This window comes from Aquila chrysaetos, chromosome 25 (assembly GCF_900496995.4).
Source record: "Aquila chrysaetos chrysaetos chromosome 25, bAquChr1.4, whole genome shotgun sequence".
NCBI lineage: Eukaryota > Metazoa > Chordata > Aves > Accipitriformes > Accipitridae > Aquila > Aquila chrysaetos.
In genome coordinates, this window is record NC_044028.1 from 18,859,899 (window position 1) to 18,885,224 (window position 25,326).

A 25,326-nucleotide genomic window follows, 5' to 3' on the forward strand; every position below is an offset into this window, starting at 1 on the left:
GGGGTTGTGTGCTTGCTAAGGAAACCCTTGTAACAACACCCATAGGTCTGATGGTGGGGAGAGAGACTGCTTGTGGGGAGCCAGGTGTAGGAGGGGGCTGCTCCTCATTAGAGATCCAGATAGGCACAAGTAGCTATTTATGAATGCGGGCAGCCATATTGATTATAGTCCTGTGACTCTCCCAGGCTGGAGACTGCTCGCTCCATATTGATTATTATTTTTTTCTACAGACTGATGAAGTTTGCTGGGCTCTAATTGCAAAAATTATTCTCCTTTTCCATTTTCTGCAATTCTTGATCATGTTAATGAGTTTTCCAATTTTTGCTTAGGGTTTTTACCAGGGCTGGTTTTTAGGGGAAAAAGAACAATTGGTGAGTCCTGAGCTGTGTCTGTTCCCAGGCTGGTTGTGGATGTGGGGATGGCACATGCCCTGTTTGTCTGACTTGGGCTGAATCTGGGCATTTTGCGTGAAAGAGTCAAGCAAGTGGTGGGGGGCAGAGCCGAGGTGACCACGTATGGGCATGGTATGGCAGAGGCAGCACCCTTCGCCCGTAAGATAGCCCTGCCAGCTCCAAATGTCCTCAAACTATTCTGCCTTTGTTTCTTCTTTTGCTGTGTTTCCTCCCATTGCACCACTGTTGATGTTTAATACTTTCTGCAGTCATTTTGAATTCAACAAACTTTTTTTTAGGAGGGCCCAACCAATTTTCTCTCTTTTTTTTTTTTTTTTTTTTTTCCCCTCTCTTCTCCTATCAAATATGTAAAAGCCCCTGTGACTCCTTCAGCTGCCTGTGCTGCTGTCTGCTTTTTCCTGCCCTTATCTTTCCCCTGCAAGCCTGAGCCAGGTTTTTGTGCCATCATCAAGGAGTGGGCACCAGGGATGTCCCTGTTTTGGGAGGTAGTTGTCCCTGTGTGTGCCGTGATTTAACTGCACCATGTTGCATGTGGTGAGAACCTTTTTAAGGGGGATGAAATAATTTGGCAATTCCCATTGATCTGGGGGTTAAAAAGGGAATTGGATTTCACAAGCATGCACATCCCACACTGCTCTGGAAAGGGACAAATGCTGATGAGCTGCTGCAGGTGGGTGACTGGATCAGCACCAGTGTCTCTGTGGTGGGAGCTGCGGCTACCTCCATACTGCCAAACAACTGGCTTTTGGTGGTGGCTACACCTCTGCTTCCTGTGTGCTTCTCTGTGAAGGCAAATTTTGAGCCAAACTCGCATAAATGCTCACTTGTACTGGAGTGCTTTGGCCCACGTGTGCTTCACCCTGCGGGGCGAGGAGTGGGGTGCTGAGGTCCCTGCTTTTGCAGGGAAAAAGGAGGGGTTTTGGCAGGCTGGAAGCAGGGTGCACCAGCCAGGCTCCCAGTACCCAGGGCGGCATTTAGATATTGGATGCTATAGTGCGTCTTAACTCTTTAATGTGGCTAATGCCCACCCTTCTCTGTGTTTGTGCACAGGACAGTGGCCCAAATGACAAAAAGAATGTGTCTTTGAAGTCCTGCCCTATGTAATTCAATGCTGTTCCCAAGAATGAGGATATTTCAACTGTAACTTGGGCAGCACATCTGGATTTGCTGCTGGAATTAGAGTAATTGTGCTAAATGAGTTCTAATGCAGCGATATGCCAGGCAAATTAGTAAATTGGTGCGGCTGGCTTATGCTAGGTATCGGCACTGAAATTTGTATGTAATGCAATATAACTGACAATTAAAGCAAAGTGCCTAGTTAGACTGAAATTATAGAGCCTCTCATACACTCTGCTTTTTATTACAGCTGTATTAAAATGTAGCACTTCTGTAGGGCTTCACAGCTCTGCCAATAAGTGTGTGTTAGTCCCAGGGCTGCACTGTTCTGAGGAGTTGGCCTCCAGAAGTCTCAGGCTGTGTTTCTCCCGGGCTGTGGGCAACAGCAAGGACCTGCAGTTTGTTGTGCCACAGCGGGCTCGTGTTTGCACTTAGCACAGGCACGTTTGCTTGGCTTACACTGCAAGGATGGTGCAAAAGCAAAAAAAGTCTTATATTTGGATCTATTAGTCGTCTTGAAAAGTTCTCTGACCCAAAATGGGTTTTAGCAGAGATGTGTGTGTCTTCTGTTTGATGCTCTTCTGTTCCCTCTGTTCCCCGAGGCTCACTGGCGTTGCTGTGGGTGCACACGGAGATCGGCTGTGAGGATGCTCCCGGAGATCGGCTGTGAGGATGCTCCCGGAGGCTGTGCTGGGGGGAAGCTGAGGACGGACTCACAGCATGCCCTGGCCAGGGTCCCTGCAGGCAGAGGATGGGTGGCCTCCCTGGCTCTCCTGCAGAGGGAGACAGACCTGCAGCCTGTACTGCTGCACCCCATTATTTAGCTGTGGTAGGTTTGAGGCTTCACCAGCAGCACCCAAGAGGCCAAGTGCAAGCACTGTACAGCCAGTGTGTAGAGCGAGGAAGGGAGCGCAGTGCCACACAACTGGGCACTGGCCACCTGAGCTGTCACAAAGAGCTTTTGTCCAATGCTGCCAGCGCCTAGGGAAGGACCGTAGCACGTGGGGTGCATTCAGCGCTGCCGCTGCCGTGGCTGCTTCCAGGAGGGGGGCTGCGTTCAGCACCGCACAGCTTCACCAAAATGCTTGTAGCGATGCATGCAAGCTTCCTGGGAGGTGACTCCAGGCTGAAGTTTGTTTTTCAGTAAGTGTAGCAGCTCTGTTGCTGCATCTTTGAGTGTCTGCCTTGACCCAAGGGCTGGAGGTGCAGGGTGCTCTGGCAGGGGTGGGAGCAGAGGAGAGGGGCTGAGCTGCGGGAGTGCCTCTGGAGGGGATGGAGGGAGCAGCTGGAGTGGGGGAAACATCCTGCCTGTGGCCAGCCTGGTCCTTGGGTGCTACAGCAGCTACTTTGGGCTGGATCTGAGGCAGTGGTGGCCTGACACCCCTCGTTCCTGCTGCACGTTTCTTAAATGGAAGCTTTTGGGTAGGGAGTGCCTTGCACAATGGTGTGCCGATAGTGGTCTTAAGTGACTGTTTCTGTGCTTTTGTCCCTTGAAGAAGGGGTCACTGATGGGGTTTTATGTTTTCTTTTTGCATGATCTCTGCATGATGCACCATGTCATGCTGATACTGTCTTCTGGTCCAGCTACAAATAGGATGCTTACAGAATTATTTTAACATCCTTAAGACCTGAATGACTTTGGGACCTTGGAGCTCTTGTATAACTTTGCAATGTAATGTTTTAATGGGGTGTGTGTGTGCTTTTTTGGCCTTTTGGGACATTTAAAAGTTGCTAGTAGTCTCTTGTGTATCTATTTCTTAAATCAGTTCATACTTGCATTTAACATGTTTCTTTGTGTGCACATGGTGACAATTGGTTTTGTTCATCCTGTGAAATAACATATTCCAATTTCATTTTTTTAACTATCCTGCAACATTTGATGGTACTCTGGTACACTGGGTTAACTGGTTGGGAAAAATGGGGGCTCAGTCACTGTGGGTATATTTAAAACAGGGTGGAAGAATTTTATTTCTTAAGCCTCAAGAGTTAGTGCTCAGAACTTACCTTGCCCTCCAAAAAAATGATGATTATCAAAATTCTTCATTATTGGCTTCATTCACATGAGGCTTGATAGGGAGCTGATGTCTGACATCAGTGGCCACTTTTCAGCAGCTTGGAAAATTCCTGCCCAAAAAACCTTTGAAGTCCCCATGGTGCTTTCAGCTGACTTCCAAGGTAACTTGGAGAAGCTGGTTCCTCCCCAGCTGGCACTAAAAGAAGGCTCATGAGAAATCCTCTTCCACCTGACCCGAAGGCACAGCTGTTCCCTGGGGGATTAGGAAGCTTCCCTTCACTCGTTTTTTGGGATTGCAGCAGGTGTTTTTCCCTCTGGGGAGAGGACCTCTGACCACAATAGATGGGAACTGGGGTACCAGGACCCACACAGTCCACTTTCCCCGCCCCAAGCAATGGCTCTGGGAAAGCTTGCCCTTTTGCCATGGGACATCTCAGGATGAGCAGGCAGAAGTGCCTCCTGCTCCAGGCTCTGTCCCTGATCAGCTGTTCAGGCTTTGGCTCCTCCTTTGGCTAGACTCACTGCTTTTCTAGACTGTTCTGCTGTTGTCACTGCTTTAATTTCGAACCTGCTGTCTGGGACTCCACTTATGCGACCTGCTGAACTCCATCCTCCGCATTGCTGGAGGACCTCAAAAGACGCAGCAGTTGCTATTCTCCAGGTATCAGCCAAACTGGGAAAGGGAGCCTTAAGACAGCCAAGATGTTGCCATTTTTGTAGAAATGAGATGGCTACTCCCAATATGGCTTAAGTCTGTCTTACCTACTTCCCCCAGACACAGGGAGGTCTGGTACTTGTGAGCATCACCTAAGCTGCCCTGGGGGGAGGGATGAGCTGTTAAAAGCAATGTTGAATGAGGAGCAGCTGATGAGCAGCTCTTAGGGATGCAGCTCCCCAGAGGAGCCAGGGGCTGGAAGAGCGGGTGTGTTTAACTTGTGTTGAGCCGTCTTGGCGTGCAGGAATGAAACTGAAGCTCTGGAGAAACAGGGCTGGAGTCCTCCAGCACTGTAGGAGTGGATGGAGAAACTGCCAGCTCTGAAGAATGCCCTTTTCTTCCTTCCCTGCTTCTGCCTAGCCATGCTTGAGAAGTGTAATCAGCACAAAAGCTGACCGGGGAAGCCACAAAGATGCAACAAGATACAGTTTGCTTGCCCAGGGCTCAGAAGCACGGTGACCAAGGGCTGCCAGGATTCTCCCGGGGATGGTGCAAGGGCCACCTTCCAGTGCCATCCAGTTTGTCTTGCTGTGCTGTCTGGGCAGGGGACCTGGCAGAGATACTTTCCAGTCCACTGCTTTTGGGCAGCCCTAGGACTTGTGGTATTTGAGGTTGCTGTGAGGTAGCTGTTATGACTTGGGCCTGAAAAAGCGTCCTGCTTGTTTGCAAGCTGGGACTGGTGCCGGTTCCCACGTCTGTGATGGCTTCACTGTGTTTCTAGAGTTTTGAAATGGGAAATACTAGTCTCTGTGGCCCGAATGAGCGTATATACAGGAATGTGTGAGATGGACCCAGACAACCACACGGTTGTGTTATCACTTGTTTTTTTTTTTCTTCTGAAATGTCTGCAAAGGTGTGAGATGCTTGTACAAACGTCTTGGTGATGGTTGCGCAGGGGTAGCGATGTGTGTGGCAGTGCTCTGCATTATCCCAACAAAGAAGGTCCCAGTGCAGTATGGATTTTGATTTCTGCTTTAACAGTCTCCTCCACAGTTCCTCTTAAAAATCAGTTTATGTCTCCTGCAAATTAAACTAGTTTCACTTATAAAGTGTTTCATTCTACTATTAAGTGAAAGTGGGAAGCTGACTTTCGCATCACTGAGTACATGGCTGCAAACCCCAGCACAGCAGATTGTTAATGTGAAATTAGAGATATTTCAGCAATATCTCGGCAGATTGCCTCTGCTGCTTAATAAAAGGCACGGAGCTCCTCTGGGAGACAGACTCGTGTGACAGCCCTGTCTAGAAGGGCTGACCACCTCGTTCCTTGAGCAGGTAAGGGCTTGAGGGGCTGTTCCTTTGCCTTGGAGGAAAGGAGACAGACTTTCCCTTGCCCCAAGTCACCAGAGGAAAACCAGAGGCTAAAACGCAGATGACAGGTGTGGGAGCTTGTGCTGCTTCTGCCCCGGTGCTGGTTGTGCTTTCAGCCAGACAGGTCCCTGGTGAGCCTGGTCCAGGGGACTGGGATATACTGGGGGGACTGTGGGGCAGCAGTCCCCTCTGGAGTATCACTTTTTGATCACAGGTGGAGGTGTTTATGGAGTTGTCTGAGCTTTTGGGCATTGGTACCTTGAGTCCCACTGCCCCCAGCTACCCAGGCATGGGGTTTCACAAAGGCAGTTTCCTCATTTGTTTTCCAAGTGCCGGCACTGTTGGGCTCATAAAGTAAGCTTTGCAGCCTTGCAGGGGGCCTGACTCTCCTGTGAAGAACTGTGGCTCCTACCTGCCTGCCCAGGAAGGGATTGCAGAAATGTGGGGTGTCCCTGGCTGTATGGCTGTAGGAGTGTCCCCCATGCAGCTGGGGTGCTGGGGAAGGCTGGCTTGTTCCTTGGAGTGTGTGTCTGTCAGTCTGTCTAATCCTCCCGCTGCTTTTTCTACAGTCTTCCAAATTGCCCTTTTGTCCCCAAACAATTCTGCTTTGCAAATGCCAAAGGAGGATCCCTGGGGCAGCATTGCTGCTCCTCTGCCTTCCCATCAGGTGGTGAGGAAGAACAGGAGAAGAGAGGGATTCAAATTAACCCCGCTAATCCTCTCTACTCCTCCTGCTGCCCAGTGCAGCCCCTCTCCTGTTGCCTTTGCGTAACTCGGGAGCAGATAACATCATCTCTGCCAGGTAACCGCTGCTATCCTCCTCTGAAGGCATGTGTGTGCCTTAACCCAGCTGCCTCTGAAAGAGCCGGCATTACGCCTTTCCTCTATAGCAGGGAAACAAGAGTTGTCCCCTTCTGTCTCCCTCTTGTCTGGTCTCCCCCTCAGCTGCTTTTCTGCTGCCTCCCGACAGCCCCCTCCGCTCTCCTCCGGCTCCTCTGACCTCTTTTGACGTGTTGCGTTTCACTGCGACTGGTAACGGGGAGCCGATGAGAGATAAGAGGGGTGACAGTGTTACTGGCTCATGCTGCGCCTGAAAGAGCCAGCAAGCGGATGCTCTGCCTCAGCCCTCTCTCCACAAACGAATCGATTTTAGGAAGCGCCCTGGACCACTCCCCGGCAGCAGTGGAGCCCATCGAAGGGAGAAGGTGGGAGACGAAGGGGGGCGGCGTGCGGAGCAGCGGGTAGACAGCTTTATTTTCCCTGGCTGTAAGAGGGAAGCGAGCCCAAGCTCTCCCCTCCCAATGTGTGAACAGGAGGCAGAAGGTGCTGGGGGAGTGTACCTACCCAGTGGAGGGGCTGGCAGGGTCCCCCATGGCCATGGGATCCCCCCTGGTGCATCACTAGCCCCCTGCTTTGTGCACAGGTTTGTGCCGTTTTGCTGGAATTAATGTCAGCACCTGGAGCAGGGAGGGAGGATTGAGGTGGGTCAAACAAATTAAAAGCCCCCCACTAAAGAACCGTGAGCAGGGATGGTGACAGCCGGTCTGAGAGTCACAAGCAGCCGGTGGGGGCGGGCGGCTGCCGAAGTGACCGTGGGTTGTTGGGCTTGTGCTCCACGGGGCGTACCCGGCTGCTTCAGGCATTTAATTTGGAGCGGGAAGCTGAACCAGAGCCTAAAGGAAAAGGAAGAAAATAAGGGAGGAGGGAAGTGGGGCTCGGCAAGGCACACAGCAGGTTTTCGGCAGCGGATGGTCATCCCTCGTTGCGAGCAGGCTGCTTGCAGTGGATGGGTCTAAGCAGGGAAATAGCAATGAATGGGGTTTTGTTTATTTTTTAACATGGCATCCACAACGGAGGGATCAAGAGGACGTGAAGGTAGCTTGCTGGTCTGCCAGTTGAGTTAATGCTGATTTTCTTTGCTGTTTCCTCAAGGGTCTCTTGGCATGGCTGTGAGTTGCCGTCAGACACCCCTTCCCCTGGACGCGCTTCACTGACTTAATCTGGCTTTGCTCTGTGGGGCTGGAGCAAGATTTTTTTTTTTTTTTTTTTTTTGAAGCCCTTGTTTTTCCTCCGCCCAGCTGGCGTCAGGCTTTGAGGATGCAGAGACAAGTGCTCCTGACTAGGGGAGGTTTGGCAGTAGGATTTCCCTGCAGGTTCGCAGCATCCCTTTATCTGCTGCCTGCTGTAGAAAGGCTTTGTGTTGGAGCTTGGGGAGCAGAGCCCACAGGTGACCTCTAACTGGATCAGACTTGCTTGCTTTAAATGTCTGTCCCTCTCCTTCCACTCAGGTGTTCGGTGACAGGCTGGAAAATCGTGTTAGGTAGGTGCTGCTAGAGGCTAAGGGGTGCCTTCTGCTTTGGGAAACAGGGAGGGAGGAAAACTAGTGAACTCTGAATAGCCGCAAGAAGAGCAAGCAGGGATCTTTTGCAAGAAGAGCAAGCGGGGATCCTCTCCACCTATTGTGCTGGTCTCCATATGCCAGACCCTTTGGAAACTCATCTGAACAGCTGATTTCTCGGGGTTTCTCATCGCCTTCTGATCCAGACAGCATCCCCCTGGCTACCCTGGGCCACCTCCCCAGAGGCCAGCTCCCTCACCTGCCAAGCAGCCACTCACAGTGGGGTCTTGCAGAACTGTGCCATCACTACTGAGGGATCCTTTGCAGCGGGCATTATTATTTTTTACCGCCACCCCCCAGCCACCTCCTTAATTCAGCTCTGCAGCTTCACACTAAATAAGCATGCAGACGCCAGCTGCTCTTATGCAGCCCGGCACCTGCGGTTGGCTTGGGGAGGCAGGGCTTCCTACCCTTGAAATTTGAGGGATTGCCGTGGAGTGCGTGTGGACTGTCCAAGAAGTAGTTCCTGGCTAAACTCCTCCTGTCTTGTGCTGTCTCTTTCTCTCTGACTCGCAGCGCTCCCTTCCCGGTCCCGTGGGCTGACGGAGTGCGCGGGGTAGCGAGCGCAGCTGGGGTGTAGCATGCATAAGCGTGCGGTGGGACCGGCGCCCAGGGACGCAGGCGGGCGCGCACTCGGACACCGCGGGGGCCATGGCTTCATTTGGGAAGCTGACAGAGTACTTCAGCCTGAGGAAGTCGAGGATGGAGCTGCGCCCTGGGCGGCGGGGCCGGCGGAGCGGGAGCTGTTGCTGTAGTATCACCGAGTGCAGGTATGGGGTAGCAGTGGCCCATCTGTCCCGGTGCCTCTGTGTGTGCCCAGGGTGCTATGGGGTGGGAGATGTCGTCCTTGGTGTTTTGCTTTCCCTTTATCTCTCCTGGGGCTGGGGAGGGGACTGGGAGCAAGCCAAGAGCTCTGGAAGCGTCACCTCAGTTCTGTCTGGGGCTCCCGAGTGGCTCGTTCTCGCAGGATGTCTCTGTCAGGCTCTGTCCCCTGGCATCTGTCTCCCTGCCCAGGGCACGTCCCAGGTGTTGGCGTTACATCTCGGACGTCTGCTGGGTGACCGTGTGCACGTGTACCTGCTTGCCTCTGTCTTTTGCTTTCTGTGTTGTGCCGCTACACTGTCTCCTCGTTCGAGGAGTGAGGTTATTGTGCCGCAGTTGCCCTTCCCTCACTCTGCCTCTCGTGCTGCTGCATGCAAAGTCCTTGACTGTCCAGGCAGCAAGAAGTGGCTTTACAGGTGGAGTTGAATGTGTGTGTGTATGGAGTGCTGATGGAGCCTCCTGGCACACAGCAGCTGGGGAGGGGTCTCGGGGACAGGGTGCAATGGCGAGGGGGGCTCCTCTGGGCAGGCAGATACACGGTTCACCGTCAGCGCGTTTGGGGTGTGGATTGATAAGGGGAACAAGCCGGGGATGGGGGGGGGGGGGGTGGCATTGGGCTGACTGGAAATCCTCTGGGAGTGTGCTGCCATCCGGGTGCTGAGGGTCGTGGTGAGAGGCAGCAAGGCCAGTCCAAGCTGTAGGGTGCACGCGTTCTTGTTTCGCATGTAAACACAGCTATTGCAATTAAGAAAACTGCTCTGTGCCTGGGTGGCTTATCTCTCCTTGGATATTATGAGCAGCTTGTAGGACATGGCTAGCACTTGATGCTGCTCTGGGCTTTTTCCCCCTTTGTGTAGGCTTGTGGTGGGGCAGAGCATTACCACCAGCCTGAGCAGTGTGTGTCCCCAAATCCTTCTGCTGACCTGCACATGGTGCCTCCCTGCTCCTGAAGGAGTGCAGGTCTACGCAGGGACACATGGGGGAAAAAATAGCACCAAGATATCCACTCATCTTCTTCTCTGGTTCTTGAGCATCTCGTACTCTGTAAAGGTTATTAAAGTATCTGAACATTAAAAAGAAGTTGAAGGTCTGTTGCTTGGGCCCCTCCTGCTGCTCTCTGTGTTACTGCTGAGGCGGTGAGACGTGATGTGCTGTTGCTGTCTCCCCTCTTCACTCAGTGGCTACACGAGATGGTCGCCTCTCTCCTGCTCGCTCGAAGCACGGCGCGGTTTCTCCGGAAACGCAGAAACATTCGTGGCTGAGCCAGCAGCTTTGTTCTGCTCTTTTTTGGCATTGCAGACAGAAACCCTGGTTTCTGCCCTCAGGTTTTTGCTGTGCCAGTGCAGAGCTAGGTGTGAGGAAGGTTGGTTCTTCAGGCGCTGCCGAGTGCAGTATGTCCCCGGGGTTTGCTGGTGTACAGCCGAGCGCCATGTGGAGAGTGAGCATGTGCCACGTCTGGGGCACGAGGGAGATGAGGAGATGCTCCCGGGGCTCCATACCCTATCAATCCCCTGTGCACAGGGTGCTACAGTCGTGGACCTTGTGTTTTGGGGTGAGTTGGGTGGTTTCCCATGTAATGGGAGATGTCATGGTGCCTTTCTAGCTCAGGGGCATTAGTCACAAAAGTGGTGATGTGTAGTTCATGTACCAAATTTTCTGGGGGGATGCTGGATATGGACGTGTTGGGAGTGCTTCCCTTGTGTAGGAGTGTGGCTCACCATGTATCAGTCATGGCTGTCGGGGCTGCTGCCTGTCTAAGCCCAGCTCTGGGGGGGGCTGGTGGACATGCTTCCTCCAAGCACAAGTTTCTCTATGTGCCCAGGTAGTCCAGTGTGGCCAACCTTGAGGTGCAGGGAGCTGTGCTCTCCCTGGTCCTTAATGTGTTTTGCCCCCTATGCCATGTAGCTGCTCCAGGGCAGCTTCTCTGGGCTGGCTCTGAGCATGTAGACAGTGTTCCTGGTGCTCCCAACTCTCCAGTGACAGGCTCAAGTGCACCTGCAGGTACTGAGCCTGTTCCCTTGATTGCACGCAGTTGATTATGGAAGTAAAAATAAGTGTTGATTGAAGCATGGGACGCTTTTGAAATCAGTGTCACTTTTCACTCAAGCTACTTGAGATTTTACCTGTTTTTTCTCCCCATGTCTGTACATTGAGAAGCCCCAGTTGAGACCCCTGACCCAAGCTGAACTGGCTGCTGGCATTCAGAAAGCTGAACACTTCACGGCTGGGATCTGAAAGCAGATGAAAAGCATCTGCTGTCATGTCTGACCCTGTCCTTACTCTAGATGGTGTTTTTTCTAGCTCTGTTGAGCAACTTTTCTGGTTTTATTTCATTTCTTCATGCTAATGTGGGCAAATTAAACAAGGAAATAAGATGCTCAGACCCCACGTTTCCGTGTGCGTGGAGGTACTGGAGATCCTGCATCCCGGGCTCAGCAGCATGATGTCTAACAGAGCCCTGCCCTGGCCTTCGAATGGCTCAGGCCAGCCGGGCTTCCACTGCTCTTGCCAAAGCCATGTAGTCCCCTGGGACCACAGCAAACAAATGTAGGCAGGTCCTCAGTAAAGAGGATGCACTAACTGGAGTTATTAAATTGTAAATATAGTGGTCCCACGCATTCTTATAGGACTTAACAGATATTAGCAGGTGTGTAGTTATGGTATTAAGTAATATGCCTGCATTTTTAAATGACGCCTCCAGATAAAGCAATGCATATGAGGTGGGTTGAGTAAATCTGCTGGATTTGAGAATTTGTGGGCTCAAACTTGTACACAAAAAAGGAGCCCAGCAATAGCATTGTCTCTCCCAGTGTTTGGGTGCTATTGCGCAAACGTGCTGCTTGCAGGAGCTCTTCAGCCTCTGATGCGCCCTGTGCCCTGCTGCTCTGCTGGGACCTGTGGCACAGAGCTATGTCGTGATTTACACCTTCGCTGTTACGTCAGCTGGAGGCTTTTCCAACCTGAAACTTGCTAGCTGTGCTCAGCAGGAGGATGGCTGCTCTGCTGAGGTGCTGTGGCATGGTTGCCTCATGTTATTAAATCCATTGGACAGTCAGATCTCCAGGGGTTGAGAGGCTCCAGGTGTGACAAGCTAGGGATCAGAGTGTCCCCAGCATGCAGCTTGTACTGGTGTAGTGATTGAGCGTAAACATACCAGCCAGAGCTGATCTCAGGGAAGTGTGTGATTTATTTGCAGTAACTTTTTTCTATCTAGTAGAAGCATTGATGGATGAACCAAACGCTCAACTTGACTGGGGCTGGAGCCGTACTGCTTTGTGCAGGATGAAGGCTGGGATCATCACAGGGCTTGATTTCTCTGCAGCTCAGAGGCTGCAGCACAGGATGCAGGTGCCTGTGGGCAAAAGACAGGAGGGGCTGGAGGCGCTTGCTGAGGTTTGGGGGGGGTTGTTCTTTGTATTGTCTTATGGTGCCAGCCTCAAGGTGCTTGTGCCCAGCTCTGTGTGTTGACAGGAAGGGTGGAGAGGATCTGCTTCTGGCACGGAGGAGTAATGAAAGGAAAAGGCAGGTTATATGAAATAGCTTGTCTATTTATTGAGATATTTTTAAACTGAAAGGTCTGGACAACTAATTTTGGGTTCCTGCAGCTTTTGAAAGTGGATCGAGGAAGGCTATTGTCTTGTAACTGGGCTGAGAAAACGGCCTTGCTCTGCTGTAAGTGTGCTGGGGGTGGGTCCAGGGTGAGCTGAAGTTTTTGGAAACAGGCTGGCACCTTTCCAGGCTGCTGCTTTCAGCCAAGGCTGCTTAGCAGCGAGCTAGCCTGGCAGAGTCCTGGACTGAGATCCTGGGTGCTTGCAGCGATTCTGGGAGGACAGGGATCTGGTGTCATCTGACAGAGTTAACGTTTTTTGGAGAATTTCTCAAGGAGACTCTTGGAGTTGGTTTCAGCCTGAAGCGATGCTGGCAAGCAGAACCCCCCTGCGCCGAGAATGCCAGTCGTTTTGTGGGAGCCATGACCTGCAGCAGTAACAAATGGCACTTCATTAAAAATCCCAAATACTGTTCAGGGGTGGCTTTTGGGAGGCATTTTGTCCTCTAGGCAGGAATTTGGAGGCTGTTTGATTCAGTGGCTTTCTCTCTTGGCCCAGTACTGTTTTGGGGTAGATCTGCTCACCTGGCTTCAGGAGGTTGATGCACATTCCCGCTTTGATAGCTGCCGCCTCTCCTCCGAGGTCCCCAGAGCCCCATATGGTCCCCACAGAGGGACTTTCATGTGCTCATCTGGAGATTGCTGCCTAGTTATAGAAAAGGATATTTTCAGGATGGGGAAGAGGAAGGGGAACCAAAAAGCCTGGTTTTGGATCTTGAGCCCTTCTCCTGGGGGAGACCTTCGGCCTTGGAGGCAGCAGAACTGAAGAGCCCTAAAAACATGGCTGGTGAAGAGCCTACGCCCTCAGGGGGCTTCAGGAGAGGAGCTTTTCCCTGGCTTGGGGGGAGGCAGTGGGGTGACCCGGTGTGAAACTGAGGGAAGCTCAGCCTGGGAAACGGGGAGGAGAGGCGGTTGGCTTGTGCTGAACCAGGGTGTGGGCAGGCAGGGTGTTTGCTTTAGGGTTTCAGTGCCTTTTTTCTCAATACCTGAATTGGTGTTGGAAGTTGGTGTTAAATAGCGATGAATTAAATTATGTAAGAATAAATTACATGAAATTTCCAAATTGCCTGGCCTGTTTTGCCCATGTCATTAGATAATTTCCAGCTGAAGGGGTGGTGCTCCAGGTGGTGTTCTACCTTTGCACTCACAGGAGGAGCAGAGGTGGGTCCAGGTGTCCCTGCTGCTGTCGGAGTCGGAGCCTGTCCTGGGCCTCATGGGAAGCTGGACCACGGAGCTGCAGTTTGCAACGGGGAGCTGTTACTTCCCCTCCTTTGGGGGTATTTTCCACACTGATATCCTGATCCATGTTCCTTGCTGTGTGGTTTGATGGGTGGGTGGGGAGGGGTAGTGGGCAATGTTTTCCTGGCAGGATTGTGCTTAGTTGGTTTGGGGTGTTTAAAAATATCTCTTCAGCTCTGGCAGCAGGTCTGTGTTCAAGCACGCGGTCGTGATGGGGAAGAGGAGGAACTGGCAAGTTTTGGGGCTGGAAAACTGCACTGAAGGAACAAATCCTGTGTTAGCTGCACACAGCATGAGACAGATAAAAATGGCAGCAGGTCTTCCACCTCTGGCTTACGGCACAGCCTTGCAAGAGTCCACATCGCTGGAGTGTGACTGCCTTATGTGTTGTCCTGGAGTGTATCACAGTGGCACGATGTCCCGATATGTCCCGATACCACGTTGGACATGGTGCTGGGGACTTGGCACACTCCTTCCAAGTGCCAAGCTGGGGTTTTTTAGTTGATGCTGGCTTTTTTAAACATCTGTAGGAGTTGAGAGCTGGTAGCATGGAGCAAGAAGCCAGTCGGGTGTGCAGAGTGGCAGGACAGTGCCTGGAGATCTAGGGGAGCCTCCTTCCATCTGCCAGCCTTGATGAATCCTCAGGGGTGTCTTGTGCACCCACCTGCAGCATTTAGTCTTGCAAATGTGCATGGACTCTTTTTCCTCAATACTGTATCCTGCAGCTTGAGCTGGGCAAGAGGCTTTTAACACATGGTAAAACTTGCCCCCACAGGGGCATCTCTGAGGGGCACTGAGGATCTCTCATATATGGCTGATAGTTTGACTGACTTTTCCCGCTTTGTTTTTGATATGTTTTAAACAAAACCTTTCTGCTTCAAAATGACACATCGATATGGAAAAATACCTGCATTTCAAAAGAGAAAACAAGTAAGGAACTTGGAAGTGTTTTTTGTTAACTGAGAAGTTTCTACCTGACATTAGTCAATAAGGTTTTTGTGGCACTTATATTTCAAATTTCCCAGTGCTGACACCTTCCTTGCCTGCAGAGAGGCCAGCAGGAAAATGTGTGTGGGTGCATGGATTTGCATTTTAGCTGCAACAGATCATTGTAACCTATTAAAAAAAAAATTTAAAAAAATTGATGTCCATCGCTACTGCATGGAAGTGCTCTGTGCTGGTGCCTAACCAGGCTGAGCTAAATCCAGTGTTAGTGACTCAGACCATGGCCTGCTTTTTAGAAGTGCTGGGCGCCCATTAATCCTGTTAACTGTAACGGGCAGCAGATGCTCAGCATCTTTACAACTTAGCCAGTATCATTTGTGTGGCTGTGCAAGAATGTAAGAAAGCGCTTTAGGAGCTGGAGCTGAAAACTTCAGCCTCTTTCAGATGGAGATATTCTGAGTTGGGGAGCTTGGTGGCGGGTCGCAGGGTGCTCTCAGATTGTACAGTTGGATGGATGGCTGTTCTCAAGTGCGGCTTGTGTGCTTTTGGGTGAGGCTTGTTTGAAATTGTGAGTGCTGCTGCTGCTCTTTCTCTCCTGGTCTGGCATTGCGGTGCTGTGTGGTTGAGGCTGTTGGGGTGACCGGTGCCTTTCAGCTCTTGCATTTCACAGCTGCCTCCTTCACCCTCTGTGCTGGTGGTGCGCAGTGAGGTGAAGGACCGAGTCTTCCTCCCCTCTCCTCTGCGTCAGCTTTTCCCCAGGCTGTGCAAGCGCTGCATCCCCGGTGTCTCACAAAGATGACAAGCCGTCAGACGTAAACGGTTCTGTTTTGTGAGCAGAGTGGCAGTGCCACGGGAGGAAACGACATTTAGCTTTTGTTGCTTGATTGAGCTGCCTGGGCTTTGCATATTAAACCTAAAGAGGCTTTTTAGCTTTGCTCTCCCCTGTTGTTTGCATCACTGTGGCTGTGATCTATCAGGAAGGGACTCGGGGAGCAGCATGGAGAAGAAATCTCTCTCCCCATCAAACAGCAGCATGGAGAAGAAATCTCTCCCCCACCTTGCAAGGGGCCTCTCCACTAGAACCTGACACATCTTGGTTCTCCATGGAGGTTTCTGTGCACTGGGGGACACCTGGGTGCATTTCCAGTTGCAGCACCCAGTAACCTGGCCACAACTCTGCAGCGCTCCTGGTCTCGGAGTGAGCTGCTGGCTCTGTCCTCTCTCACACTGTTGTGGTGCGGGGCACCAGCACGTTTGCAGGGGGAAGTGATGTGGACAGAGCCAGGCATGCCTTGCTTCTCTGGTCCTCTCTGCCTCTTGATGCTCCTCAAAAAACCTGCTCTCATGGCTGTAGAGGTATGTTTAATATCTCTCCCGTGAAAGTGCATGCGTGGGCCTAGGAGCTGACTGGGAAAATCAAGCTTTCTGGATCTCACAGGCTGGAAAAGCACATCTGAGCTCTCTGTCATCTTTTGGGGTTTTGAGGCCATGTTGTATCTAAAGACAAGTGACGTGGTTTGCACCTGGTGTTCTTCCTTTATGCCTAGGTTCTGGCCCCCTTTTAAAGCTAATCTTTGGGACGAAGAGGTCGTTGGGAGCTGACTCTTTTCTGCACAAACTGAGGTTGCATGTTTGTAGGTAGCTTGAGGTAGCTAATCTTTGCCTGGATTAGGCAGAAAAAAATGGATAGTCATCCTTTATTTTGGAATGATAGTTGGATGGGGGTAGTGGGAGGAAGGGGAAGTTATACTGGTATTAAGGGGAATTACATATGTAGCATGACTGCAGAAAACTTCTTCAGCAGAAAGCCTTGGCCTGTGAGTCATGGTTGCTAGAAAGACTGTTTGATTCCTAATTCACCCACTGTTTTGGCACTGAGTCACAGCTGGGTGGGTGTGCAGGTAGGAAACAGAAGCACCAGCAATACACACCGGGACTTGCGCATGGAGAAGGGGAAGGAAGTGATTTCAGACAGCGGATGTGAATTTTAACAGCTTCTAATAAAAGTGGTGGCTGGCGAGGGGAAGATTTCTGAATGGAGGTTGTCCCTGTTTGCCCTTCTCAGCCTGCTCCTGCCTGTGCAGGGCAGCCCCCGGGGTGTGTGGGGATGCCAAGCAGCCCAGCTCCTGGCTTGTGTGGCACATGGGGGGCTTTTCTTGCTCTGCTTATGGAGCAAATGCTGCTCTCCAGCTGGGAGTGGGTTTTGAGGGGGGTCCTGCTGGGCACAGGGGAGCTATGGGGGTGTTGCCTAGAATACTTTCTTTTTAATTATTAAAGGTTTTTTTTGTTTTTGTCTTTTTTCAAAATTTTGTGTTTTCTCCTGTAGGAATAGTTGGCAATTATACAAATTTATGCAAAATATTTTTAGTTTGCATTTTTTTTGATGGCAAAGAATGCAGGCAGGAATAAGCAGCTGCTTCTGGTTAGCTGGCTATGGCAGCCATTTTGGTGTGAGGGGAGCAGAGCAAAGCCCTGACCCTCACCCCCGACCCGAGGCAGCTCTCTGGGTGCAGGCACCGCTGCCCAGAGCACCCGTGTGCTTCCATGGGTGTTTGGTGCTTGGAAGCCGCTGGAGCTGGCGTTCGTGCTGACCGGCTGCTCTGGGCTTGCTGCTGCCTGCCTTGTGCACAGAATTCAGGTGACCACCTCTGTTACACCTTTTTTTTGGCTGCAAATTCATGTTTGTGGAAAAACTGGAAAGCTTCAGTGCATTTTTCTGTTGCTTTAAAGAACAAATAACTAAAATTAAGATAATGGAAGGACTCTGTCCTGGTGCATGTTATAGAAGTCTCCAGAGATACACCCACAGCTGGCACCCCTGAGGTTGCAAGGGTTTGCCACTTGGAGCAATAGAAACTCACAGGTTATTTATTCCTACCACCTTGATTACCATCCAAAGGCATAAAAACTATATCACATTTATATTCACAAGGAACAGAGGCCGTTTTTATTTTGGGAAGGTTTGCTGTTGAGGAAATTCCCTATTGTTGGCTGGGCTGGACTGCTTGGGATTTCATCCTCCTGCGATCTATGGTATGGATGGCTGCAGCCTACTCCTGCACAAACCACCCAGCAGCCAGTAGGAGAATATTATTGGGGAATGCTTAGAGAAAATACATCCTGTGGCCAAAGCATAAAAGCAATTCATACTAACGGTGCTATTAACCCCTTGTGGTGCTGTTTGATTAGGTATAAGTGGTTGTGCAGGGCAGGAAAGGAGAGTGGAGCCCCGGCGCTGGGCTGCAGGGCTGATCGCTGCAGAGAGAAGAGGCACCGGAGAAGTGGGTTTTCAGCAGGTGTGTGTTGATTCATCCCCCTGGTGCATATGTGTTGTGAGGCCCTGAAGCAAGCAGTTGTGCTGCCTTTTAATGTTCGTCTTGTCCAGAGAGAGGTAGGGAGTGTGGGAGCTTATTCAAACTGAGGATTTTAGGGGCTGTTTTTTCTCCTGAGGGGCAGCAGCAGGTATGTGTTTCCCCTGGCAGAACTAGCCTCTGCCTTCCACTGTGGGTGCTGAGCTGAAATTGCTCAAAGACAGCCTGGCAGCTAAAGCTGTGCCTGGGCTTTTGCTTAGAAACAGGATGCTTTTGGACTTTGCTTCCCTCGCATCCCATGGGATGGACCTGCAGCCCAGGCCTGCGGGACAGTTTCTTGCCCTCCATGCTGGTGACGTTGTGCAGCGAGGCCCTGGGGCTGGCAGGGACTGAGACCTAAGCCCTCCTCGAGGGAAACCTGTACCTGAGTGCTCCTGCCTGGCCTCTGCGCTCCTGCAGCCGAGGCTGCTCTTCGGAGCCTGGCAGCTGATCAACACCCTGCTGCGAAGACCAGGCGGTGGGCTTCCTTTCTGGTATTTTGGGGCTACTTGCTCCTTGCTCTTTCCCTTGCAAGACAGATAAAACCCATTAACCCCCCCAGCCCGGGAGGGCAGAGGTGAGCGCCTGCCACGAGCAGCTGTTGTGGGGGGTCCTGCCCTCATTGTGAAAGCTCTGCTCCCAGCACCTCGTGGCATCCGTTACTCCTTCACTGAAAGCCGTTTTTTTAGGGATGTTACTGTGACACGTTGGAAGCATAAAAATCTGTCTTGTTGAATGGGCTTGTTGTCCATCTGACCATGGTGGTGACCTGTCTCTTACGCTACTGATGCTCTGATGCTTCAGAGGAAAATGAAAACCAGCCTAAGGCTCTGGATGAAAGGTGGTGCCCAGGAGGGTTTAAAACCAACAATGTGCTGTCCAAGTCTATGATTATAAATTTTTTTTGACCAAAACAGATGAAATAATTATTTTTGCCAGGGTTTAGTAGTCAGAGATAGGCCAGGTTTGCCATTGTTAGCCTCAAGTGCTGGAAAACTTGGTCACGCTGCAGAAATTACAGGATTTAAAACAAACCAAATAGCCCCGACCGATGTCTTGAGTGTCTTTTATCCTTTCTGTGCTGGAGCACGTAGAGTTCATGCCTGAAGCATCTCTCCCGTCTTTGTCAGGAGCAGCAGTGTCCTTTCCAAGATGATCTCAGCAGCTTTTTGTCTCCTCTGTCGTGTGACTCGGATTTTGAAGCAACAGGGGAGACCAGCCCTGTGTCATGAGACTGGGAACAGGATCAGGAGTTTGGCCGTGCAGCCAGTGGGCATCCCTGAGAGGGGCTGTGCTGTGCTGGGGGGGCAGCAGTGAATGAGCATTGTGGCTCTGGTCCTGCCTCAGTGATTTTGTGCCTGTGCAGGGTCAGCGAGAGGAGGGCGGTGGGTGCTGGAGTTGGCTGCGGTGGTGGGTGTCACGCTGGACCCCCTTTGCATCCTCCCTGAAAGGTGTTTGAAAATATAAAGGAGGCAGTTATGTATTCATCTTGCAAGTGAGCCAGCCTTTTAAAATTTGAGCCGGGATGCTTGTCTTCCATGTTACTTGCGCTTCATTAGTTTTTGTCTCTGAAATTTTTCAAGGGCAAATGGGAGATGAGTAATCGCCGCAAAAGAAAAGCCAGGAGTGAGGGCACAATGTCTGTGGTTCAGTGTCTTGTGAACCTGGGAAGTGGGAGGTTTTTGCTCTGTCCCAGCCTTTGGCAGGTCACATAACCCCTTCTCATCTTTGCTTTCCCCCATCTTTAAACATCAGTATATGGTTAATAATGGCATGGCACTGAAAGCTTTGGCATTTAAAGCAAGGAACTGTATTATTGTCTGCATTGCTCTTCTCTGGGCCGGTTTCTCTCCCCTGACTTAACGTGCCTGTTGCGCAGCAGCTGCGTCCCAAACACACTTTGCTGTCCTTTGCCTGCCTCAGGGGGGGCCGTGTTTCTGAGTCATTGGTGTGTCCCTGGGGGTTGCATCCTGCTTGTGAGCTGACTTCCAGTGTGCAAGATCTTTAGGTGAGCTTCCTAATTAATCTAAAATACTCTTCTTAATAAGGTGGGGAGTGCAGCCTCAGCCCTCTTTTCTTCTGGAGAGTGGTCCATGAGCCTTTTTTGTTCCCTGCGGAGCATCCCAAATGCCTTTGGGTGTCCTCTCCGCTTCACAGGTGCCTGGATGGCAGAGCCTGGCTACGAGCACAGGGACCCTGGGGTGTTCCCAACACTGGTCCCTGAGGATGCGGGTCACGCTCTTGAGCTGCCGGGAGGGAGGATGCTCGCCTCCTCCATCGTAGTGCCGGGATTCATGCGTTCATCTCCGTCTGCCCTCTTTCCCCATTTATCAGAGAGAACTCCGTGAGCAGGATAAATGTTCACACTCCATAAATGATTCTGCTTCTTTCCCTGGCCTTGGGGACTTTCTGTCTTTGGACTTTGTTTTTGTTGAGGAGGTGCAACTCCAGCAGATCTGGGCTGGGCATCTCTGCCAGAGGCCTCCCAAGAGCCCAGTGCCTGCTTTGCCGCATTGGTGGTGTGTGGGTCAGCGTAGCAGGTGGGTAAGAGGGTGTCCAGGCCTCTCCCCTTTGGGATGTGGAGGGGATGGTCTTGTGCCATTGTAGGGCACGGAGCGTGTCTGTGTGCTGGGGTCTGGTTGGGGCAGGGTGACCGCCGGTGAGGCCCCCGCCCGGGGTGCACCTGAGCTGGGGAAAGCCCTGGGGGGGGGACTGGGGAGAGCTCCCTGCTGTCTGGGGCTTTGGTTCCCTGCCTGCAATGGAGCCAGAAAAAAAAGGTTTTTTTAAGGAAGAAACCAACATACTTTGAATAAATGAACAAGAGTGTCTGACCCAAAAGCATTTCCTTTTCCCTTTTTAACAATTACATTCAAGTAAATGTTGAAATGGAAGTGTTGCTGTAAAACACAGTCACAGTGCTTGTGTTCAGAACTGCTGATGTGAAATGTTAGTGGTTTGGTGTTTGTTTGTTTTTTTGGTTTTTTTTATTTTTACTTTTGTTTCCTTGAAGCAGTGTGTGAGGCTGGCCTGCCGTCCGGGGGGTGGCTTTGTCTGTTGACCAACTTGGACTGACGGGATGGTGTCAGTGGTGCCAGGGGTGAGTGCTGGCAGAGTACTGAGTAAATGCCTGCTGGGCGAGAGGCTGTCGGTGGGGTTGGCAGTCGCTGGGTGTGACACCGGCTGTCGCACAATGGAGCGCTCAGGGCTCAGCAGGCAGCTGCTGCCATGGAAAGGACTTTTGGCCTTCTTCGGGGAAATTTGGTAATTGGCCCCTAGCCCAGCAGGGTGGGTGCTGGGAGCAGGGCTGGGTCTCTGGGCATGGCTGGACTCGTAGGGGGGCAATGGGTATTGAATGCTTCTCCTCAAAGTAGCTTTTCTGAAATGTTTTGCTGAGGCCCTGCCTGTGTTTCCTGGCACGCGGGGTGTGCGACCTCTACTCCTGCATCTCCCGGTGGTCCTTGAAGCCTGTCTCACCCATCCTAATTGAGTTTTGCCGGGACAGGAGCAATTATTCCCCTGATGCTGGGTGGTTTGTTCAGTGCTTGGGCCATGGCCCTTGCTGGAGAGTTGCACTTCAAGCCGGAGAGATGGCAGGAGAGGAAGCTTTTGCAAACCAGCTGGTGGAAATCATGGTATTTACCAGCTCACAGCTGAGCTTGGGAAGGTATTTTTATAGCTTCACATGGTTTGGGTTTGTGGGGTTTTTTTTTTTTTTTTTTTTTGTTTTTGTTTTTTTTCTTTTCTGAACTTGCAAGCTGAATGCTGTTTTCGTTTTTGTTTTGCTTTGAAACTGTTTCACAGACAGATAAAAGATGCTCTGTTTTCAGCTGTCATCCTCTGTTCTTCAGCCCTTGTTACCTTTCAACAGCATGAAGACAGTTTTGTGGAGGCTTGGCTTGAATTGGGAAGAGAGAGATGTCGCATGGCTGAACTCCTGCGCCAGGGATACCAGCTGCGCTCTGCGCAGGCAGCAGCAGGAGTTGCTGCTGCCTCCTCTCTGGTCGCAAATGGTTAAAAAGTAACCGAGCATGGTTGTGTGGTCCCCAGTGCAGGACTAGGACTGTCCAAACTTCTTGTGCTCCAGGGATGTTCTTGGGAACAGGGAGGACATGGCAGCAGCATGTTGCAGGTGATAGAGAGGAGCTGCCCAGCAGCTGTGCAGGGTGAGGAGAGGACTGTGCACAGGGCTTGGCTGTCCTGTGCAGTGATGCTCAGGCTTCTCTGCTAAAATGGTTGCCTCCCTCGGTGGTGTTGGCTGCTCCTCTCTCCTGCTAAAAACATGGCTCTGCATGATGGGGGGGTCCTGCTGCAAGGAAGTGGTGGATTGTTGCTGCTTACTCCCTGTGGGATGAGAACTGGTGCAGGTCTGCAGCTTCTGTGTTGCCTGCTGGATAGTTAACTCAGATACATATACTGGGCAGTGAGAAAAGATTTTCTGTTTGGGTGTTTTTTGAATGCGAAAGGAAGATTTCTCAGTGATTCTCTCTGGCTTTGCAATTCACAGGGTCACTGGAAAAGTACCAGTGACTCATGGGTTTGCTAACAGTTGATAAGGTTTCCAGAGCAAACTATGGTGATTTGAACACGCATGGATGCCCTGTGAAGGCTATGCTCTTCTTGAATCCTTGGGTTTTGCTTTTCGAGGCCACCCTGTATTTTTACCTGGTTGTATCGCTTCCTCTCAGACTCCTTCTGTAGGCTTCCTCACTGCTGTGCCATCCCCTTAAACTTCACTCCCTGCCCGCCGTGGGGCTCTGCTGCTGCTTTGGGCTTTGAACCACACTGACTTGTGTCCTGGAGGCTGCTGCCACTGTTGCCTTGTGCTTCGGTCCAGAAACGGCTTCTGAGGCACTTGGAGCCTCCTCTGCTTCACCTCTCCTCCTGCTGCTTCCTTTTCCTGTGAAGCCGCTCTGCAGAAACCAGTTGCAGGTAGATGTTGTCTTGTCTCCTGCTGTGGTCCGGATGGGGGTGAAGGAGATCATAGCACAAATAGCTGCTCCCCATGGCACGTAGCCTTCCTGCAGCAGAGCTCACACGTGGTGAGTGCTGTGCGCTCCTGGGGTGCCGGAGGCACAGCCGTGCCTTGCTTCAGGCTCTGGGAGCTGGGCTGGCCAGGGCCTGCAGCCTGGGCTGGTGGGGTGTCTGTGATCCAGGTCTGCTCCTGGCTGCTTCCCACAGGAGCAAGCTCTGTTTCTCCCCTGGGCATGGACTTTTTTTTTTTTTTTTTTTTTTTTTTCCTTGTTGAATCCTTGTTTACGCATGGGGCTGTGTGTTCTTTGGGATACGTGTTGTCCCCCGGTGCCTGTCACCTTACACCCAGCTGGGTCTCTGCAAGCTGTTTTGTGCAATGGATGTGGGTGTTTATTTTTTTCAATTTTGCAGCCTTTGCTTGTGGTAAGAGGCAGTGCAGTTCAGGCTGTGGAGGAGGTGCACACTGCCTTCACCCTCGTCCTCAAGCAGAGGTGTGTCTGCCCTTGGCCCAGTCCAAGACAGGGTTGTGGTGGGTAGTTGCTCCTCCTGGCTTGTAGCATCTCTCATTTTCCTGAATCCAGCTGAAACCTTTGCCGAGTTTTTAAGGTCAGGTTGCTAAGTTACACCTCCTTGGAGGAGCAGGCTGAGCAGCATGTTACAGGCAGGAGCAGCCACCAGCTGGGAAGATCTGGGAGTGGTGTCCCTTTGCAATAACCAGGCTCTTCTGGGCCCTATCCCTGCCATCCTCCGTCAGTCTCAGGCTAATCTCAGTATGTCATTTAGCTGTTCTTCCCCAAACCTTCAGCTTTATAAGCTTCCTTTGCTCAGCAAATGTAGTGCACTAATTGACTGAGGGTGTAGAAGAGCGACCCACAATTACCTGTGAAATTCTGCGCGGTCCTGCAGGAGGAAGAGCAGCCGTTTGGCTTCTCCATCTTCTTTTTTTGAATCCTTATTTGCCTTTTGGGGCTGTGAGCTTTCTGGGACACGCGTTGTCCCCCTTTGAGCTTGGAAATGGCCTTGCATGTCAGGGCATATGGCTGTCACCAAGCCACAGCTCTGGAGCAGGCACGCAAGGTCCAGAGCAGCTGATGCCCTGATCCTCTGCCCCTCTCTCTCTTTACCCTTGCTCCCTGGCTTAACCTCCTTCTCTCCTTCCCATTTTCCACAAGCAGCCTGGCTCTGGGAAGACTGGGGGGAGCTGGATTAGCATGGTGCGCACTTGGGTTTGAGAGCTGCTGGGACTGAGTGCTGTGGCAGGGCGAGGGCTTCCCTCTTCCCAGGAATGGGACATCTCTGGAGGGTCACCATCCTCAGGCATTTCCAGGAGATGTGCGGGAGGCTTTCTTGCTCAGTTCCCTGGGAAATCATGTAAATTGGTGAGGTTTATTGGGGTCCTCTTTGGATTGTGAGAGTAGTGGGTTTAGGGTTATTCCCTGCCCCTGCCCCTGCTTGCTATTTCTGTTTTGTTGCTGTGTTTCTGCTGTGGCTGGTGTGGTGACTCCTCCATCCTTATCCTGGGCAAGCTGGGGACTCTGTCCTCTCTAGGTTGGGCTGGGAAGTGCCCTCTGGAAAGCAGCTTCTCCCACAACCAAATAAGCAGGGAGGACAGGCTGGGGGTGTGTGTGTGCAGTTGCTTGCAGGAGGGATGCAGAATCTGGCTTTCCCTGGTTTAACTTGCATTAACCTTTTCTCTGTCCTTCCCTTCCCTTTATCTCCGCTCAGCTCTTCCCCTCTCTTTCCCTGGGGTGATGGAGAAGCCATCCGGTAAGGACATCACCATGGGGAAGGTGCCGGACACAGCACATCTTTTGAGATGTGTTCTGTCTCTCTTTTTTGCCTTTTTTTGTCACAGTGGCTTTTTTTAAGCCTGTTTGCTTTCAATAAAAGCCTGGGGAAGCAGCACCCGTGTCCCCCTGGTGTCATGGGCTGTGGCTCCAGTGAGGGATGCTGGAGCAGTCAGCTGGGCTTGGACCCTGCCTGGCACAAACAGCTTGTGCCCTGCGGCTGTCCCCAGGGCTGGTGACAGGGGACCTAGCCCTGGTGACTGTTCTCACATTTCCCCATCTGGCTGCGGACTGGGAGTGATGGAGCTGTCACTGGGCTCCTGCCTGAGCTTTTGCATGCAGCCAGAAGGATTTTTCCACCCTTGTCAAGACTTGATTATGTGCTCTCCTTTCTACCAAAATGCTGAACAGCAGCTAAATATAGGCTGTAACAGCGTTGATTATGGCTTTTCTAATTGAGCTTTACACTCCATCAGGGATCTTTTCTAATAGGATGTGGCATCCTTGATAACGCCTAGCTGTGGAGGCTGCTTGGGAAGCATATGTAGATGCAGTGTGACTTCCTGGTGGCATCAGGCTGACATTTGCTGCTGTGGCCTCTGGAGTTGTGCATGGGATGGTAGTTCTACGGAGCCAGA

The 25,326-nt window shown here is 51.6% G+C and overlaps 1 protein-coding gene across 6 annotated transcripts in view; it reads left to right on the forward strand.

Annotated features, from left to right (window-relative positions):
* The window catches only part of LOC115335940 (ankyrin repeat and fibronectin type-III domain-containing protein 1-like), a 258,206-nt gene that overhangs the window by 47,495 nt on the left and 185,385 nt on the right, over positions 1-25,326 (forward strand). The window contains exon 1 of one of the 6 annotated variants that reach the window (XM_030002303.2): positions 8,460-8,737. The exons of the other annotated variants lie outside the window; for them this stretch is intronic. Within the exon in view, the coding sequence (XP_029858163.1) occupies positions 8,619-8,737 (119 nt within the window). The 5' untranslated portion in view covers positions 8,460-8,618. Of the gene's footprint in view, positions 1-8,459; positions 8,738-25,326 lie in introns of those variants that run through there. 6 annotated transcript variants of the gene reach the window in all.